General features: G+C 32.0%; 1 protein-coding gene across 1 annotated transcript; it reads right to left on the bottom strand.

Annotated features, from left to right (window-relative positions):
- Window positions 1-5,156: 5,156 nt before the first annotated feature.
- On the bottom strand, window positions 5,157-5,678 carry LOC113741606 (uncharacterized). The gene has a single exon (XM_027269170.2). The coding sequence runs from the start codon at window positions 5,676-5,678 to the stop codon at window positions 5,157-5,159; it is 522 nt and encodes a 173-aa protein (XP_027124971.1).
- Window positions 5,679-18,780: the final 13,102 nt, after the last annotated feature.

Below are 18,780 nucleotides of genomic sequence, written 5' to 3'. Positions count from 1 at the left end.
TTTGGTTATGAAGCTGGATAGGGCGAAATTAACATTCTACTTTTCTGAGCGAACCTTTAAAAGGCCAAGGGGATGATTACCTGTTCATTGTTGTAGCTCAATGTGTGGCATAATATTAACAACTTCGGTTCAAAAAATTTGGTAACGATATTGATACAATAGATATGCAAATAAACAAAGAACCTAATCTTACTATTTCTATGGCCGGATTCTTCATTTACTTAAAAAAGGGAAATGTTATTCGTAATCCCATTTTTGTTAATCACACTTTCACTATTATTTTGATCATATGATTTTCATTTATTAGACTATATAATAAAACAAATGTTGGGAGTGCAATTAATAAAAAATGGAGTGTAAATAACATTTTTCCTTAGAAAAATGAAATTAAGTCAACAAAACTAATCATTTGCTTGTGATGTCTTAAAGCACCATAAGAGTGTACATGAGTGTAATCAAATTGAATACTCTAGTTGTTAAGTTTGTTTATTTATTTTTCAAAAAAATGAAAGAAAATTTTGTTTGTTTATTTTATTTAGTTTAAAATTACATTTAGCAGTAACTAGTCTGTTTACCAAGTGAAGTTCGAGTAGTGTGAGTTATTTTACGTATAAATTGTTGATTTAACACTACTTAGGTAAAGTTTGAGCTAAACTCAAAACTTTAATGAACACCAAATGGTGTACATGTTTATTTTGGTTAGTTGAGGAATCATCTCAAACAAAACCCTTATTTAGTTGAATTAAGTTCAAGTATGAAATAGCTAAATTCATGTTTCAGCTTTAGCTAAATTCAAGTATAAAGTAATTGACAAGAAGTGCTTATTTAGATAAATTAAATTTCAGTATGAAGTAGTTAAATTCATCTTTCGTCCTTAGCTAAATTCTTGTGTGAAGTAGCTAATAACAAACTCTTATTCAATTGCTTTTTTAAATTTGTCCTTTTTGGTTGAGAATCCCGTGCTAAAGGGCTGACATTGGCGAGCATATCCGCCAGATAGCTGAGTCATGAAGTAGGGTCAATTTCGTTCGTATTGGTTTGCATAGATCTCCTTTAAATGCTTTTATTGCGTCAATAAAAGCAGGGTCAATGTTCATAATGTCCGACGCTTAAAGTTGAACACTTGAACTAAGTCCGTATTTGATAACTCAATTCAGCGTTAAATTCGATGGATTCAGATCTTAACATGTTCAGACGTATGTGATAATAAAAAATAGAATATCTGAATTAATTAATTATCACTGAATTTTCTAAACAAAATTTACTCCAAACAATAAGGGTGTGTTTGATAAAATTGTAGTCTAAAATCTGAAATATGAAATCTGAATTTATTAAGTTATTGAACTGTTAAATACTAAATATGATACATTTAAGTATATATCACATTCACTTATCATTTTTTTTGGAGCAAGTTTTGCCTAGAAAATCAGTGTTACTTAATTAATTCATATATTCAATTTTTGGTTATCAAACGCTTCTGAACATGTTAAAATTTGAATCTATTAAGTTCAAGCACTGAATTAAATTATCAAATAGGGTCTAAGTAATAAGTTATTCAATTATCATTTAATGTAATATACACTCAAATATATTAGATTTAGTACTTCATAATTTAATGAATTCAGATTTAAAATTTTAGATTTCATTTTTATCATACGCACCCTAAATTAGGTGGAAACCATTATTCTGGAGATACCAATAGTGTAGGAACATTAGTAGGTAGAAGCAGGCTGTAAAGGATTAGTGAAAAAATAAATAGGAAAAAAAAAATTCTTGCATGTGCTGATTCCATAGCAGTGGAAGCAACTGTCTTTGTTAGAACGAGATTAATGAAGATAAGATGCATACGTAATGGAGATAAGATGCATAAACTAGTTATAAACATGTTAAATCATGTCATATTTATTAGGTGCTTTATCTATTCTGTATCCTAAGAGCACAAAATAAGCATACAAAAGAGGAGGAACTCATATTCAAAATCTAACGCTATCATCCAACCTCTGAATTCACGATATGTCAACCTTAAAAATTTGAACTATTACAGACAAAATTACTTATCTTCCTAGAAGAATCCTACTTATTAATACAAGTTGACAATCTTCAGCCCAGAAAAAACTATGTTTAGACAATCTGAAGCTCCTTTCTGTCAAGTTGTTTAGTAACTTGTGGGATGTTGTTTTGAAGGCTTATTGGATTACAGTGAATACTCGAAGATTGATAATTTTGCTATCGCTGATAAGTTATTTTTAGATGGGTTTTATTTTACCGAATTCTGTAACTTTAAGGGGAAGGAATGATTTGAATGGATCGGAGAGAGGGAGTGTAAGTGAGAGGGCTCAAGTTCTAACCCTTCCTCTTGCACTAAAATTAAAAAAAAAAAAATGCTGTAACTTTTAATTTAAATGATACACTTAAAAAACGGTGCGTTGAACCGATGATAATACCAGCTCATGAATAGCCTACCAGCAATCAAGTTTTCTCTTTTTATTATACTAAGTTAAGTGGAGCACCAAGCCCATTAATGCTCAGAAAAGTGGTAGACAAATCCTCCGTCTGCCCTTGAACTTTTGAGATTGAGACCTTGAAAAATTAAAGATAATCAATAGATAGGCACATTGTGCCAAGGGGACAAGTCAATTTCCACTTAATGTTCATTGATTAGTGCTTCAAAAAGGAATATCCACTCAGCCAATCTTTTGTGCTCATTATCCCAAACTCACTTTTTATTTTTTTTTTGGTTTTGTTTGGTGGGCTAATCAAAATTGATCCTGTTTTCGATAATAACAAGGTCCCTTTGAGATGACACAAGGAATTCCATCCATCAACGTAAATCTGTTTCGTTGTCTTTTGGATAACATTATTACAATTAACCATAATAACAGGATCAATGAAAACATTAACGATGGTTAACAAAAATTCATTAATAAAAAATTGTATGAACAGCAAGATAGAATTAGATTAAACCTCACATATACACTGATACTTGAACTCAGAAACTTTAATACATCTTGGGTCCTAAATTAATGTTGCATTTAACCATAGTTGCTATGGAAATACTAGGTACAACTAGACTCTAGTCCCCCAGTCAAGGTTTCATTGAACTAAGACTCTCCTAGACCCTACAATGACATTCCCCCACCTAACTATCACCAAATGAGGAGATGAAGTGTCAAATCTGAAGTGAACTAACAAAATTTTTAGTTTTGAATTAGGGTTAATCATCAAACCCTAATGGATCCCCCTAAATATCCCCCTACAATTAGGTCCATTTTAGAAGATATTTTATGTATTAGCCAAGTGTTTGCTACTATCTATCTAGTTAAAATAGATAGAAATGTTTTGACTAAGACTCATAACTTGGCAAATGTAACAAAGATTTTGTTACCTGCTTGATTAATGAAATTTACTTGTTTTGCTTTCAAAAAAATTAGGGTTAATCACAAAAAAAAAAAAATTAGGGTTAATCACACTTCACCCTTGTGGTTGGGGTAGTCACAGTTTACCCTATCGACGGTTGATAATTCACATTTTGCACCTCTTATGAAACGACATTAATATTTTTAATGGCCAAAAATTATAATTTAATACCAAAAATGCCCTCATGCGTATTGATTGTTTATCCATTACTAAACTAGGATAGCAATATTTTTCCAAAAAAAACCATTCATGCCTTCTAAATCATAGACAGAGTTAAATAATGCCTTTATTTAAGCTTAGATAAGAGATTATTTGAAATAGTTACGGTAACACTTTTTTTATATGATATCTATGAGATAAAAAAGTTATTGAGAAGACAAAAAATTGATTAGGAATTATAATTATGATGTAAGCAAAATAATATTTGAAAATAATATTACTTTCCAATCACACTCAGTATTTCTTCATGCATCGTATCATTGTACTTACAGCAAGGACCGTTCTATTATGAGAAAAAGTTAAAGAGTCATGCCATGATACATGGCTTCACTCGTACCATGTCAAAAATTGAAGAGAATTTACTTCACTCATACCATGTCAAAAATAGAAGAGAATTTAACATGATATCCAGTATGTAAGCTGGACCCATTAATTTACAAATTCAAGTCCAATTGAAGAGAAATACCCTACACCCGCACTTTATATATTCAAATCCAATTGAAGTGAAATATGTAAGAAAAGAAACATGGGTTTTCAACGAGTTAATTTTTTTATGCTTTTGTTTGCCTAATACCTAATGACCATGTTTAATTTTATAGTCGCCATTAATTTTTTTTTTATGCTTTTGTTTGCATAATACCTAATAACCATGCTTTTGTTTACATAATACCTAATAACCGTGTTGGTTTGTTTGGATAACAAATTATCCCAAATAATATTTCACTCGCATCATAAACATATTTTTCAATCCACCTTTTTATATTTCCAACCACCTTTTTTATCTCACATACATCACATCACAAAACGTGCTACAGTAATTATTTCAAATAATACTCTATCCAAACAATTCGCAAAGATTTTTGGATTGTAGAGAAAATATCTTTGCTTTTTTAAAAAAAAAAATTAACTCCCAATAAAAGTACCCTAAATTATAACGAATTCCACCACCTAGAAATAAAATTAAGAATTTCCCCACCTAGATCTATTAATCAATGCTTTTTCTTTTTTTTTTTTTTTTGTTTTAGTGATCCTACTTAAATCTAGCTGGATGTTCTAAATTTAAGAAGTGAACAAGATCAAACCAGAACATATAAGTTCACCAACTAAATGAAACTTAAAAGGCTTCAATTTGCTTAGTTTTGACTAATCACCACTTACAAATCTCCTATCTACATCAATTTATTGTCTCCAACAAGTAAACAAAAATTTAAACCCAAAAAAAGAGGAAATTTTATTCAAAAACATCACGCATCATTTAGGACTTCACTTTCATTATTTGTACACGCCAACCACCTTCCAATTATACCTTCAAAAGTCACAAAACAAATCAAATTAATTAACCAAAAAAAAAAAGAAACAAAAACAGGAAACAAACCCTATCTACACTAAACCAAAAACACATAAATTAATTTACCATAATCACTAATAATTACCCAAAAAAATCATTTATAAGACGCACACCAAAATAATCATCCTGAGCTGTAAACACCTCATGCGCACAATAGCAATTCCAGCGCACGTTAAACGAAATTGGGCCCGTCTTTGTCGAGGTCCATGGAGGCCTTAGCCGACGCCGGATTAACCGTCGCGTACCTAACCGAGAAATTCCTCAGGCCATAATAATCCTCTTCTCCGTCATCGAAATCACCATTTTGCCCCGTCCCTTCGTCGAAGTTCAAGGAGTAACTCAGAGGGTCATATTGGTAATTACAGCCAAAGTTATTATTATTATTCCTCCGCCGCCCTGTCCGGCTGAACCGCCGGATAAAAGTCTTCCACCTCGGACCGGCAGCTATCTCCGACCACTCCCGGATTTTCTTAAGAGCGCTGATCCCCCGGGCCCAGAATGAATTCTCGGGGCTTGGATTAATCTCAAGGGACCGGGCCCTTTGCCACCAGTTTAATCCGACGGCCGGAGTTGAAGACCGGTTGGAACGCCATGAGAAGCAGAAACAGCAGCGTCGCTTCTGGAATAACGAATCCGCTGCTGCGTCGTCGTTTGCCTCTACCGCATTTACTTGTGAATATTCCCGACTTTCCATCAACAAGAGTTCCAAGGGTTTGAAAGATTTGGGGAATTTAAGGTTTGTAAATTGTTTTGCTTCTATCGAACATAAACAATTTGTACATAGCCAGAGTGGTTTTGGAGTGGAAGCAGAAATATAAGACGTAACGGAAAGGAGGAAAGTTGGTAGGTGATGAGAACCGGAACCGGACAGTAAAAGTAAGTGGATTATTATTTGATAGTAGAAAACTAGTAGCAAAATATTTTTTTACAAGGACTGGAGCTTTCAAGTCTTAGCGAAGTTGGACAACTTTCGCTTTCAGTTCGAGGAGATTCTTTTGAGTATTTTGGAATTTCCTTTTTCACTAGTTCTCCTAATGAAGGTTTTAGGCTAAGATCGAATTCGTCCTTCATCACTTTTTTTAACCAATTTAGTCGAACTATTTTTTTTTTCAATTTAGGACCTCTGGGTGATGTCATCACATTTTATATATTTCATGTGACCAGTCATAGGTAAAATTGTCACTTGGATCACATTTTTGGATTAAATTTGAGAAGTTTCGGCGAATATTGGATAAATTAGGTCTATGACCAACCTGTGGATCGCGTGATCCAAAACTTGCCACATAACTTCTTTTTTATACTTTAATACAAAAAAAAATAAAATCTTGAAACCTTGGGAGTTTTCTCACTCTTGGTCATGGCTAGAGTTTAACCTTGCAGCTTCCATAGAGATGTGGAAGAGGAAGATTTTGTCCGCTTCAACCTTCAACTTGACCTACAATATTTTTCTTAAATTTGCTCTTTCCGGCGATCACAAATCACCAAACCAAACTTCTCAATTCCTTTCCTTTTTAACTTTTTTTTGGAGAATTGACATGCTGAATTCTTCAGTTTTTATATTTGATTTATTAATTCTGCTATTTGTCCATCAACCAAACTATGAAATAACAAAAACACTCAGCGAAACCCATGAAGAAATATATCAATTCATGCTACTACTAGAAAAAAGAATAAGAAGTATGGGACATGGACTCGCTGACGGAATCAGGATTTTTTTCCTAAGGGGTCAAAATTTTTCCTAACAAAATTTTCTTAATATGTTATGTTCAAAATAATTTTTATTATTTAAATATATGACATCTAAAAACACCAAATTTTAATTTTAATTACAAAGGTATGTCTATTGTATAAATATGTACTATAATCATAACGAAAATTAAAACACGAAATAATGTTTGATTAAATATCTTATAACATCACAAACCACCAAGTCGCACATTATGAGAAGATGTTCCAATATCTCACCTACTCAAAAAATATATATAACTGTGCAATATAAACTATTTCAATTAAAAAAATTAAAAGTTATGTTAAAATACCTTGAAATTTCAACCTCTTGTCTTAAAAGTAAAGTGAGGTTTACGTTCTTTCATAGAACTGAATTCATCTATGATTGAATCAGTATTAAATTTTTCAACAACTTCCTTTTTCTATGTATACAGTTAGGCAATTATTCAAGAATTTCTCTTCCATCTTGTTTCAAAACTTTGTCTTGATTATCTTCATAATTAAAAATACCCATTATGTGCAATTAATACAAGAAGAGGGAGAATAAATCTAATCAATTGGACTAAATTGTATATTTGTATATGAGCCAATAAAGTAATTATTTTTATTTTAACCCATTGATAATTATGAATTGGGTCTTTTATTATAATATATCAAATTGGATCAATTTACTATGGACTATCAAATTATATGTTTATTTTTTTTGAAAGTTAAATAATTAGCACAATAAAAAAAATAAATAACTTTTTTTGAAGAAAAAATTAATTCAAAGATAGCTAATTCAAAGATGGTCACAAAATTCTTTCTGCTACAATTGTTCACGAGATTGGCTCCATCATTCAATGCTTCACATCCATTGGGCTTCATTAACAAATTTCCCTCTTTGCCGGTTGGTTTCTCTTTGCAAAATTATTATAGCATCCTAATTTTATTTGAAACTTTTAGATCTGGGATCAAGATTCCGGATCCGGTGGTAGCTTCACTCCATCTAGGCATGCTGACGACCATCTGCATCTGTAGCTTTGTTTCCCTGTCTAAAGAAGTTCTCGGCTTTGTTTCTCTTTCTCAAACACACAATGGCAGGAAGAATTTGTAAGGCTTTTTGGCTTTAAAAATTAAAAGTGTACAAAAGGAACGCAGCCTATTTAATATCCTCACAGTGACCAGGTCTGTGCTAGTTTTTGCTGCTTCTAAACCCTTAATATAGAGAGTATGACTTGATGTGACAAATTTACTCTTGACACATAAAATGTGTAAAATGTGATGGTGCTGCCGTAGAAATCTACATTGGAAAAGGTAAAATAGTTCAAGAACTAAATTAGTTTTTTTAAAAAAAAAAAAATTGAAGGACAAAATCAGTTTTAGTGTAAAAGGTTTAAGGACTAAATTGACAAATTTCCTAATATGAATCAAGTTTGTTTACGTGCCAAATTTAACATGGGCCACATATACCCTTAGCATGCTAATTATTTTGTCACCCTTTGAATTCCTAAATGGATTTTTCTAATCAGTGATGTGATTCGTTCATACACCTAACTTTGTGACCACTAGGGTCAATCCAATGGTAAGGGAAAGGCTATTAGAGGCTTTTCCACTATAAGGTTCAGCGTTTGAATCCTATGCCTGCAATTAGGAGTTGAAAGGATATGGGGAGGGATGAGAGGGCAAAAAAAAAAAAACCTTATCATATTAATATACACAAATATATGTACTCTCTTTATTTAGACACTTTCTTGAATTAAGTACACTTTTCTAAAAATCTAATATATGAAGACTAAAATTCCTCTTAATGAGTATTTATTAGACATCCATTATTCGAATCGTTGCTAGATATACCGTTCTCCTCATAATGTTGTTAAGACAATATGAGGGCTTCTTTATGATCATACAATGTCAATTACTAAATAGATGATAACTAACTCCTATTTAATGTTAAAATTGGACTCAACCTTTTTCTTTTGCTACACTAATTTTTTTAATTCACACTTTTTTTATAATAAAATAAAATAATTTTATTAATCATGAGATTAAATCTGCAACAAGTGCAGAACTAATAAAAGATGGAGGAGAGTTTCTCCATATACAAGAATCTAAAAGATTAATAGCATACTTAGTAAGGTTATGAGCAGGAACATTAAACGATCTAGAAATCCACGAAACTTTCCAACACATGAAATCTTGACATAAGACAATGGTATCATCAATCAACAAACCACATGATGAATCGTCAGATTCCAAACGGTCCAGCATTTTGATGACTTTTTGTGAATCTCCTTCCAAAACAATCTTATTGAAACCCAAACCATGTAGTAATTGAACAGCATGTTTGGCCATATATGATTCAACTACATTTGGTTCCAATATCCCAAGAATTTTTTTGGAAAGGGCAGCAATGAAACTTCCTTTATCATCTTGGATAATAACACCAACCCCAGATGATTTATCATCCATAAACACAGTTCCATCAAAGTTTGCCTTAACAAAACCTGCATTGGGTCGTATGCAATGACCTATTGATAAGCTTGATTGGAGAGGGTTTGGCATATTGAACTTGTCTTTGGAATTTGTTTCATGGAATTGATTTAGGAATGCTATGGACAGGGAGACCAAGCTAAGAGGATCTCTGTAGGGCCCGTCAAAGATCACTCCATTCTGATTATTCCATAAATTCCAAAGAATAACACCCATCAATTCCATCTCTTTACTTGATAGTCGCAAAAGAAGGTTAGGAAGCCAAGATTTAATCTGATCAGCCGATTGCAGTTGAACTTTCTGGCTCAAGAAACTAAGCGCCCACGATTGCACAGCTACAGGACAAGTTAAGAAGGTATGATCAATATCATCAACTGGAGCGAGACATAAAGGGCAAGAGGTATCTAGATGGAGCCCTTTAGTATTGAGTTTTGTGTTGGTTGGCAGTATATCTTTACATGCTCTCCATAAGAAAATTTTAATTTTCTCAGGAAGACTCAAGTGCCAAAGCCGAGACCAAACACTTTGCTTTAGGGTACTACTACTTGACGGCAAATTCTCCCAATTAAAAGATCGCTGCTTGATCAAGTGATACGCACTCTTCACAATAAAAGATCCATTCTTTGAATAGTGCCAGATTAGCTTATCCTTGTTGTGAGCGTCTCCAATTGGAATGCTTTGAATTAATTCAATCTTCTCAGGCCAAAAATTTTCCTGCAATAAGTCAACTCGCCAAGTCTTTCCTTCGTTGTCTATTAGGCAATCAACTGTGGAATTCTCTGACAACGCAGTAGACCGTGATGCGATTTTAAAAGTCGATGACTGTGGAAGCCATCTATCTTTCCAAATTTTGATAGACTGACCAGAACCAACTCGCCATCTGCTTCCTACTTCAATATACTTCCTGACCTCACATAGTCCGCGCCAAGACCAGGAAGGCCGTGATCCTTCTTGAGCCTGGAAAAGTATTGGGAAAATATTTAGCTTTATATACCCGATGAAGAAGGCTAGATGGTTGTGTAGCAATACGCCAGGCTTGCTACATGTTCACACTTATAGAGTGTGTATTAAGCGTTAGTAAGTTTTATTGGACGTATGCCAACTCAGCACTTAAATTTCACCTATGAATTCTAACAATTACAATCTTGGCTACATTATTGTTGCCCTTCTTCTAAGTGAATCTGAAAAGCATGAATCACAAAAGGGAAAATTGTTCAAAAAGTCCCTCATATTTTATCAAATGAATTTTTTCATTTTTCACTTTTAAAATAGTAACTTTATATCCTCTATAAGATCAAGTCAGTAAAATTTGGTCCCAACCTAGGCTTTTGATGATTTTTCCTAAAAATATATGCAACTCTAATCCTACTTTTAGCATTAGCTAAAATAGACAAAATATCCACGCATGTTTGAGTAAAATGACAAAATATTCGTCCTTGATATCTTCAAAGTAGGATAAAATACTAACAGAAAATGATAAAAATAAAGTTTATTCGATCTCTTTTTTAGAAAAGGATAAATCATTCAAAATATCTCTCACATTTGGTTAAATAAAATTTTTCATTCTTCACTTATACAATAGTAACTTTACATCCCTTACAAAATTAAGTTAGTAAAATTTGATCCCAACCTAGGTTTTGACAACTTTTTAACTTGAAATCATCATGTAATTCACATATAATCATTTTTTATGTACTAAAATGTCAGATCCCACTTTTTTAGTGAAATAAATGAATACAAATTGGATCTGATCCCATTTTTTAAGGAAAAACATGAATATGTTTAGGATCATATTGTACATTTTTAGGGGCAAAAATACATATAGATTAGGTCATTTTTTAAACTACAAATAGGATCTAACCTTTTTGCTTTTAAAAAAAATAACCATGTGCAAGTCACGTGATGAATTTAGAGTAAAAAGTGGTCAAAAATTTATGTTGGGATCAAATTTTATTGATTTAATTTTATAAGAGATGTAAAGTTATTATTTTTAAAATAAAATCTGAAAAAATTTATTTGACGAAATATGATGGACATTTTGAACGATTTCCCTATCACAAAATTTACTACTAATAAACGATTGATGCCCTTAGCAGTACGTTGGCCTATATTTTGTCTCTTAGTGCAACCTTTTCAATAAATTTGTCCCTATTGTCTTCTTTTTTCCTTAAGTAATTAAAGAGGTAGGAGGAAACAACAATAAAGTGATGCTTTAGAGTCGGGAATAATTTTTTGGTCTATTAAATTAAAAAAGTATCATTTTTTGATATCCCAAATTTAAAAAACTTATTACAATTTGTTTTTTCTAAAGGTATTTTGTTGAGTCAATAGTGGTTGCCTAATTATAAAAGCAACCGTGGAATTGGAAATTTTGTGTAGGTCGGTGAGATATGTTACGCCAAGAGCTTGTCTTGCTGGTATAATTGGAAGCTTTATGGCAGTATTTTTATTACACTTAATCAACTTCTATATGATGGTAGTATTTTGGATAAAGTGCAGGTCATCAAACTTTACAAAAGCCTCGTTCACCCATTCAACTATTTTTTTTGTACCCAAATAGCCCATCGAACTCTTAAAATGGTTCATATTACCCATTATGCTTAGGTATGCTGTGAAAACTAACAGAACTCATGCACGTGAATGGATATTTCCATCATTTGCTCGTTGCACTATTTTGTACTCCATTCTTTGTTACAGGTGGTTTTGACAGTCAATCTATACAAGACAGGATTGTTCATTTGTTAATAAAGTATGCAAAGCAGAAATAGCTCATTTGCTAACAGAGTATTCTTTGAAGAGGCAATAAAGATTGATCAAAAACCACAAATATATACCCTAAATCGGGCGGGGATTTATTTCATCGAACTACTTGTCTGCTACAAAATACAATAAAACTACTAGATTCATTCCATCGAACACCTTCAAGGCAACATTTCCTATTTCATTTAGGCCCCGTTTGACAAGTGAGTTTTTTGTGTGTTTATCTAAAATTTACTGTAACTTACTGTAGAAGTTGTAGAAAAAAATTTTGAAGTGTGTAAATTTTTGGATATTTTGAAATGTATAGTTTAAAAACTGTAGTTAAAATTATTAAAAAACTTATAGCAGACAAATTTGGCCGAAAACTTGCCTGCCAAACAAGGCCCTAGTTGTAGCATGTACCGTAGAAAAGGCCACAGCCTTATCTAACCGACACTACATTCTTCAATTTCATCAAGCTGCAAAAGAGAAAGCTAGCCCCTTACTAATCAGTTGGGATCCTCTGTGCCATTACACGATGTTAAATTCAGTATCAATCTCCCTTATCTTGTAAGGATAAAAGAAATTTAAATAAACAGCATATAACAAGTTAAATAAACAGGACATTTAGCATAAACAACTGAGGATCCCTGGTGCTTACCAATTGACTCCTCAAGAAATAAATTGGACACAAGGAGCACCTATCTTCCTACGGTTATAATCAACAACATTCACGGGCGGAGCCAATGCCTCATAGTAAACGGAGTCAAACTTTAACATTGTAAAGTATTATTCATGAAATTGATCATTGGTCCGTAATAAGTAAATAGGTGAAGCTCTTGAGTTTTGATTTATTGGGGGTTGGTTTCATTAAAACTTATTAAAAATTACTCACATCAATTACATTAAAAAAAGGAAAAAAATCAGTAGATCACTGCATTTTTTAAATGCAAAAACATGAAAATAAGATAATTATTACATCTATATTAAATTGGATCAAAAAGTAATCAACTAACAAGATTAATCTCGCATATAAATCAAATAACTAATTGCCCTTATCAAACACCTCCCTTCAATTAACATTCAATTGTGGGTAAATGTTTATATGCTCCCAAATATTGAACTGCTCTTTCTATCTATATTAATAAGACAAGAAACGTTAGTTTTTAAGTTTTAATGTTTAAACCTCTAGATCTTTTGCACTTTTAATTTTATCTAATATTGACCCAAATGTATAATTTTTTTTAGAATAAATCTATATGTACTAGTTATGTATGCCCTATCATGATTATGATTAGATGAATGTCACATCAGTGAAATTTATATTTGAAATTCAAATTCAGCATAGGTAGTTTTAATCGAAGTATGATAGTGTATATATTATCGAAGTATAGAAAATTAATTCAATTTTTTATGGGATTATAAATCTACAACATATGGACAGTATATGGGATTTTTTGAAAATTAAGTGGGGACAGTTGTCCCAACTTGAGCCTATGTGGCGCAGCCCATGACAACATTCTTTCCCATGCTTTAGCAGTCCGAACTCTTTCAGTCAGCTTTTGCTCATTTCCCTGGAATTTGTCAACATTTGGGCCAAGTTTCTCAATTCTATCTCTAACATTCTCCAATTTATTTAGGACTTGTTCTCGATTAATTATTTTAATTGATTATAGATTCTAATTTTAAATAATTAATTTTTGTGATGTTCGTGGTTTCTTTTGTATTCTGATTATAAATTTTCTAATGACAAAAAAAGTTAAAATTTGTAATCATGCAAAGAGTAGTTTTGTTTTATTATGATTATTCTCTATAATCAATTTTTGTAATCAAATTTTGTAAAATCTAAAGTAATCGAGAACAAGGCCTTATTCTTCTCAGAGACCCGACAATATTTTCTTTAACTCTTTCACACATTTCTTCATCAATCAATCTCCAATATTTGCGTCATTCATTCTTCAATTTTATGAGAAAATAAAATGAATTTCAAACTAAGTAAATTTAGTTCCTTAGTCCTTTTACTTTGTCAACGTCACAAACAAAATACTCTCTTGCTTGGTTCGATGTGTCAAGAAAGATTTGAGAGTGCTACTCACATCACATCCGCAATTGGGAAGATTTCAAAGATGCCTTGACATTTTGTAACGGGATAATTTCACAAACCATCCCTAAGGTTTATGATAATTGCATGAAGTGCCCCTCAAATTTTGAAAATTGCATGTATATTTAGGACTGTCAGTAAGGTTAGACCAACCCGATCTTGGCCCGTTCAACCCGAACAATGCTCACTGAGTCTAAATTTTAATTGGGTCAGATAGAGTTTGATCCTAAATATTAGACTCGAACTAATGTGAGTTGAGTTTGGACCATGCTAGGATCAAATCCGATCAAAGTTTGGTCTATATATGAGTATAATTATATTTTGTAAAATTTATATAATAATATCTATAATTTATAATTATCTATACTATATAAAAAGGGAGAGGAAGCGATTTTGAGTAAATAAAAATTTGTCACGTTATATACTTTCTAAACTGCCCTTGATGATGAGGGAACTTTTGATATAAACAAAAATCTATCTATCTTTGATAACTACTCACTACCAATATGAATTTTTTTTTTTACCAAGTAACATGTAATTTTTTGTATTCTACTTTTCAATTTATTTAGCAAATCTTAATTTTAATTAGCAACTACCAATTATGGTTATGAATAAATACCAAATAACTACTTTTTATAACTTTTTATTTTGGTGAATTTTTACATATGTATTTTCAAAATATATTACCAATTTTCTCGAAAATGATTTCAATAAATATAATCAAAATATTTCACAAATACTTTTTATGTTAGTTGCACACACATTAGTGTGTACCTTAAATACTAATACATATTACGGCATAAAATATTAATAAATATATATGTAAATTTGTATTAATTTATAATTATAAAATATATATTATATATAATTATGTATTTAATTATGAGTTTGGGTCAAACCTAATTTAACTCGAAACTCATATAATAATGTGAGTTGTGCTTGAACTTTTTTAATATGAGCCCAAAACCAAAAAGCCCGAAATTCAAAAATTCATATAAATTAGGGTTAAAAACAAAAAAAAAACCCTGTGGTATACCTAATACACAAAAAAGCCTCCCGTGATTTCAAAACATACAAAACGACACCTCATGTTTTGAACTAAATTGTAAACAAACAGAATTCGTTAAATTTAATGAAATCTGATAAATTTAACGGAAAACTTAACAGAATCCGATAAATTTAACGTTAAACTTAACGGAATTCTGTAAGTTTAACGATCAAAACCGTCATTCTCGTTAAATTTAACGAATTCTATTAGTTTACAATTTAGTTCAAAACATGAGATGTCGTTTTGTATTTTTTGAAACCACGGGATTTTTCTGTGTATTAGGTATAGCACAGAAGACTTTTTTATTTTTAATCCTATAAATTATGAGCTGAGTTTGAATTTACTGAAACCCGATTCAAAAAGCCCGGTTAACATCTCTACCTACATTCACTATTTTCACTATTTAGATAACAGTAAATAGACCCAACTACCTATATACTTTTTTCAATATCCTGAAATACCCTTTTGGTTACAGTAAAAAGGATGAAAAAAGTGGTCTACTTATCAGTCATCACCTTAAGATAACACTTGCTATAGCCACTGCAAATCCACCATCCTACTATCCGATAGAACAAATACTGCAACTAAATCCCTGAACCCAAGCAATTGCAATAGTTCATGCAGAGCTCCAAAAATCCTCCGCTGCTCAAAGGCTTCCACGACAATTGATTCTACCTAAAATTACCGAACACAATAGCTTGCATGCAACCTCAATTCTTGCCTAAATCCAATGCTTCTACCGATTCTGCTACCCTAAAAGCTTGCATGCAACCTCAATTCTTGCCTAAAACCAATGGTATATTGATCAATCTCTTGCCTCAAAAGCGAATCCCAGTGCTGCACTTTTCTTTCACAAAATAATCTAACCCAGTACCACACTAATACGAAGATTAAGAGCAACACTTCCATGTCATGAAAATCAAAGATCAAATTCTATATCTATTAAAGCCCAGCAGCGGGACCAAATTCCATTTCTGAAGAAAAATCACCACCAGCAATTGCAAACCAAAAATGGAAACTTAAAAACGCTACTAATATTAATATCCTAGAAATTGTTTCTCCCTTTTTTCTTTTTGGCTGAATAACATATAAAAGAGCATATCCACGTTTAGTAGTTCTTTCTCTTCCAGCCGTCATTGTGATATTTTATTTATCACGGCCATTGTCTGCCTTTCCATCTAGCTTGACAATGAAAATCGATCACAAGTTGCAATTCAATTTGCTAGTGTCTGTAAAGATTTAATTAAAAAAGACAAATAAAGAATATGGTCTAATGTATAATGACAAGGAAAAAGAGTAGAAGATTGGGAACAATCATTGAAATAGGGAATTGGTCGTGTGAAAATATGATGATTTAGTTGGTAGCATCAGGGCTTATGGGAAGGAGGAGAAGAGGAGGGTGAAAGAGAGATGCAAGGGGCTATCCATGGTTGAGCCGTTGGTTGATTGAGGAAGAATACAAGGTGTAGTCAGCAGTGGCAGAGTTTTTTTTTTTTTTTTTTTAATAAATTATGACTAGTAAGTAAAGGATATTGTAGTGATTTTAGAGCACCAAGGGACCTCGATGTAATTATGGGAGTTGAGTGAAATTTTCAGAAACCTCAAGGGAGGTGTCGAAAATTATCCTTTTTGTAATTTGCAAATAAAATCTAATAGTGATGGGTTTCTTTTACCGGCGGAAATGGATAATCGACAAGAGCCTAAGGATCTAAGGTGCCAGATGACGGAAATGTCCATTCAAGAAGTGGCGCGACTTGCATGTTGCAATGGATCTTCTGTTCCACATCCTGTGCCACTCTCTGTCCCACTTTTTATTATATTACTATTTCTTTTACATAAATATCATGTTTTAGTTCTTTTTTGTTTCCTTAACATTCAATAACTATTAATTGAGTTATACACAAAATTTAACATACTCAAAAAATCAAAATGCATAAAAAATGAGATTTTTTAATGAATTTTCTGCTGTATTTTTTAATTTTCTATTATATATATTACTTTTTTGAAGCTGCTGTATTTATTTTTTACTCAATTAATAGTTATTGAATGTTAAGGAAACAAAAAAGAACTAAAACATGATATTTATGTAGGAGAAATAATAATATAATAAAAAGTGGGACAGATAATGGCACAGGATGTGGGACAGAAGATCCGTCGCGCTTTCATGGGCACAAGTTCTAATGGTTTTTTCATCTCGTCTTGTCCCTTGCTTTGTTTGCCCATCCCACCTCATATCCATGCGAGTTTCCCCAGTTGTGTAATTTTATTTTTTATTTTTTTATTTTGACATTATATGCATGCTCGCACACATTGTAAATTACCTTTTAGATTCTTAGTTAAATATTCAATGTGAAATCAAGGGTAAAAATCACATTGATCTTTTTAAATTCATTTCTCTACTTTTAATTGCGAATCTCATATTTGTTTAAACAAATTACAATATGTATAAAAATTGAGGTCAACTGAAAAGAATAAAATAATCATTTGTATCATACAAATTATGATATAAATATAAATATATATATATAGAGGATATATATATATTATATGTATGTATATATGTATAAAATTATATACAAAAAATTTTTTACTTTATATTAGTAACGGAAGATTGGGTGGGAGTATTCTTCCCCATCCTACATCCCATTTTTAAATGGGAGGCAGAAAAATCCCCCTGCTCCCGCACCTGCTCCATAACTCCCCCTGTAGTGCTGATGCCTGTCCACTCATCATGCCATCCCTAATCGAGTAGCTCACGAACTTATTTAGTTAAAATTTGAGCTCGAGCTCACATTGAGCTTGAGTTTGAGTTAGAGTAACTTGAACTGCTTGACAAGTTTGAATTTGAGTTTAATATGTGATGTTCGAAAACTCGTCGAATTTAATCGAACTCAATCAAGTTTCACACACGTGCTCATATTTAATTTTTATTTATTAGTGTAAAATGTCTATCTTGTCCCTGGTTTAAAATTATATAAAAATATATATTTATATTACTTAAACTTAATTAGGCTTGATTAAACTCGATTGAACTCGAATTGAACTCCATTGGATTTGATTTGATTGAGTCTGAACTCAAGTTTGAGCTCGGGTTCGAACTCAAGTCATAGTTTTAAAACCTGGCCCGATAAGGAATTCGACTAGGGGTGTTTCGCGAATCGAGCCGCTCGCGATCGGCTCGAATACGAGCTCGACTCGAGCTCGTCAATATCGAGTTCGAGTCAAGCTCGAGCTAATTAAGTCGATCTCGAGCTCGAGCTCGAGCTCAAAAACATTAAGCTCGTTGGCTCGCGAGTGGCTCGCGAGCTCAATTATATATATTTTTTATTTTTTATTTTAATAGTAAAATTACATATATATCCCTAATATTTTATTATTTGTTAAAAAAATTATTGTTTTATTCATGTTTTTTTTAAAATTTTTTTTTATTTTTAAAAAATAAAATAATAATAATTATTTTTTTTTATTTTTTAAGCTCGAGCTCGACTCGAATTTGACTCGAGCTCGAGCTCGAGCTTGATATTTTGAGCTCGTCGAGCTCGAGCTCGAGTTCGAGCTTCACAAAATTAACTCGAGCTCGGCTCGATTAGCCAAAGCTCGACTCGAGCTCGGCTCGTTTGCACCCCTAAATCCGACAAAGGGATTGAGTCACTAGTTGAACTGGTGAGTATTAATTTAATATTTATAAATATAAAATAGTAATTTTAA

Source organism: Coffea arabica, chromosome 4e (assembly GCF_036785885.1).
Source record: "Coffea arabica cultivar ET-39 chromosome 4e, Coffea Arabica ET-39 HiFi, whole genome shotgun sequence".
NCBI lineage: Eukaryota > Viridiplantae > Streptophyta > Magnoliopsida > Gentianales > Rubiaceae > Coffea > Coffea arabica.
Note: the sequence above shows the minus strand (reverse complement) of the source record. Positions and strands in the feature narration are given on the sequence as shown.